At 37.8% G+C, this 1,715-nt stretch overlaps 2 protein-coding genes across 2 annotated transcripts in view; one reads left to right on the top strand and one right to left on the bottom strand.

Moving 5' to 3' along the window:
* SARC_05447 (hypothetical protein) overlaps positions 1-808 on the bottom strand; it is an 11,431-nt gene extending 10,623 nt beyond the window's left edge. Inside the window, exon 1 of the mRNA XM_014300702.1 lies at positions 554-808. Coding sequence (XP_014156177.1) covers positions 554-655 — 102 coding nt within the window. The 5' untranslated portion in view covers positions 656-808. The remainder of the gene's footprint in view (positions 1-553) is intronic.
* Positions 809-1,143: 335 nt separating this feature from the next.
* Positions 1,144-1,715, top strand: part of SARC_05446 (hypothetical protein) — a 7,359-nt gene continuing 6,787 nt past the window's right edge. Inside the window, exon 1 of the mRNA XM_014300701.1 lies at positions 1,144-1,274. Within this exon, the coding sequence (XP_014156176.1) occupies positions 1,215-1,274 (60 nt within the window). The 5' untranslated portion in view covers positions 1,144-1,214. The remainder of the gene's footprint in view (positions 1,275-1,715) is intronic.

Raw genomic sequence — 1,715 nt, 5'->3', positions numbered from 1 at the left:
ATATGTGTGTGTGTGTGTTGTGTGTGTGTATTTGCACGCACGATGTAGCAAAACATAAAATATCGTACATATGCACGGATAAAGAATACCGGTAAGGTGTTCTTTTACTGAACATAACTATCATCCCAACTTATGTAGGGATATTTAAAGAAATTCAATAGCTTGTATACGCTGATATATGCATATACAGTATTATATTGAGGGTGACTCAGTTATGGTATTATTAAATATGCGAATATGTTTACCAACGCACGCGCTTTGACTAGGGGTTGTGTGTTGTTTAGTGCGGTCCAGTGTTCGCGTGCAAAAAAAAGTCGCTTTGCACTGTATGTGTTTCTTCTACCAGTCCGACACGAAAAAAATCATATATATATATATATATATGTGTGTGTGTACATCATCAGTCTTGGACAAAGCGAAGTTGTGCAGTTATATAGCCCGCTTGCACAGACGAGTATGTCAATCTACAACAGTACAATCATACTCGTAATCATACGCAGCAATGCCTCTTTTTATTTATCATAAAGTATGATACCATACTAAAAACACATACCTGTTTCAGCGACTTCGCCCGTTTCGACTGAGGGGCGGAACCCCTACTATCACTCCCGCTATCATCAGTATCTGACACTTGCCGTTTCTGTCGGCCCGACATGTCTGCTAAGGTACGAACGCGTACGCTATCGCTTTCTTGCAGTCCTCAAATATGATATCTCACTACAGTAGTGCTATTAGTGGGCTTCCACAAGTAGAATTGTTAATTTAAAGGTGATGCGGTGATGCGGTGTACATACTACATATAATAACGTGAAGTATGTATTATATTATTCATATGTACATACACATACAATCGACTATTTTTAAAATACAATACATCCCAATGTGGTACATGCATCATGAATCGGCATAGTATACTCGGATTCCCAGGAATCCGTAAAGTTCTCATCCGAAGATCTGATTGGCTTCGGCTTTGCATTTTTCTCAGCGACAGCCCGGAGAGGCTCTCTACCCTCTCTGGGGACCAGACCTCCGAAGATTGTTCCCCACCCCCCGGGCCGCTGTGATGTGTTCATCAAAACAGTAAACAGTAAACACTAAAAACACTACCATACATATGGCGAATTCTCCACTTTCAACGGACAACTCCTAAACAATATAAAGAGCAATTCATACCAACTTTAAAGGTCAAGTATCAACCATAGTGTATTAAGATCATGGCAAGCCAGGAAACCAGAAGGATACTCAACTCGCTGAGAGAGAAGTACAACAATAACGTATGTATTACGAAGTAGATTTCGATTTCGAGTGCAGAAAATTCTCCACACTTTCATTGCGTGTTTATCCACTTTTCTGGCGTCGTATAGTGAATCTACTGTGTGCCAACTTCAGCCACACTTATATCGATGTATTTAAATTTCGGAATAAATACGATATGAGTGTTATCATTTAAATTAGTATTTAACATCCTTTCATATATATATATATATATATATATATATAAACACATATGTAAATATGTATGCATGTATATATGTATGTATATATGTATAATATATACATACACACACGCACACACGCACACACACACACATATATATATATATATACGCGCGCGTGTGTTCTTAGTTTTCTATATATATATATGTGTATATATATATACGCGTGTGTGTGTTCTATGTATATATACTGATACATACGCACACGCACACACACAC

This window comes from Sphaeroforma arctica, assembly GCF_001186125.1.
Source record: "Sphaeroforma arctica JP610 unplaced genomic scaffold supercont1.347, whole genome shotgun sequence".
Lineage (NCBI taxonomy): Eukaryota > Ichthyosporea > Ichthyophonida > Sphaeroforma > Sphaeroforma arctica.
The sequence above is the reverse complement of the archived record's forward strand: the minus strand, read 5'-3'. Positions and strand labels throughout refer to the sequence as shown.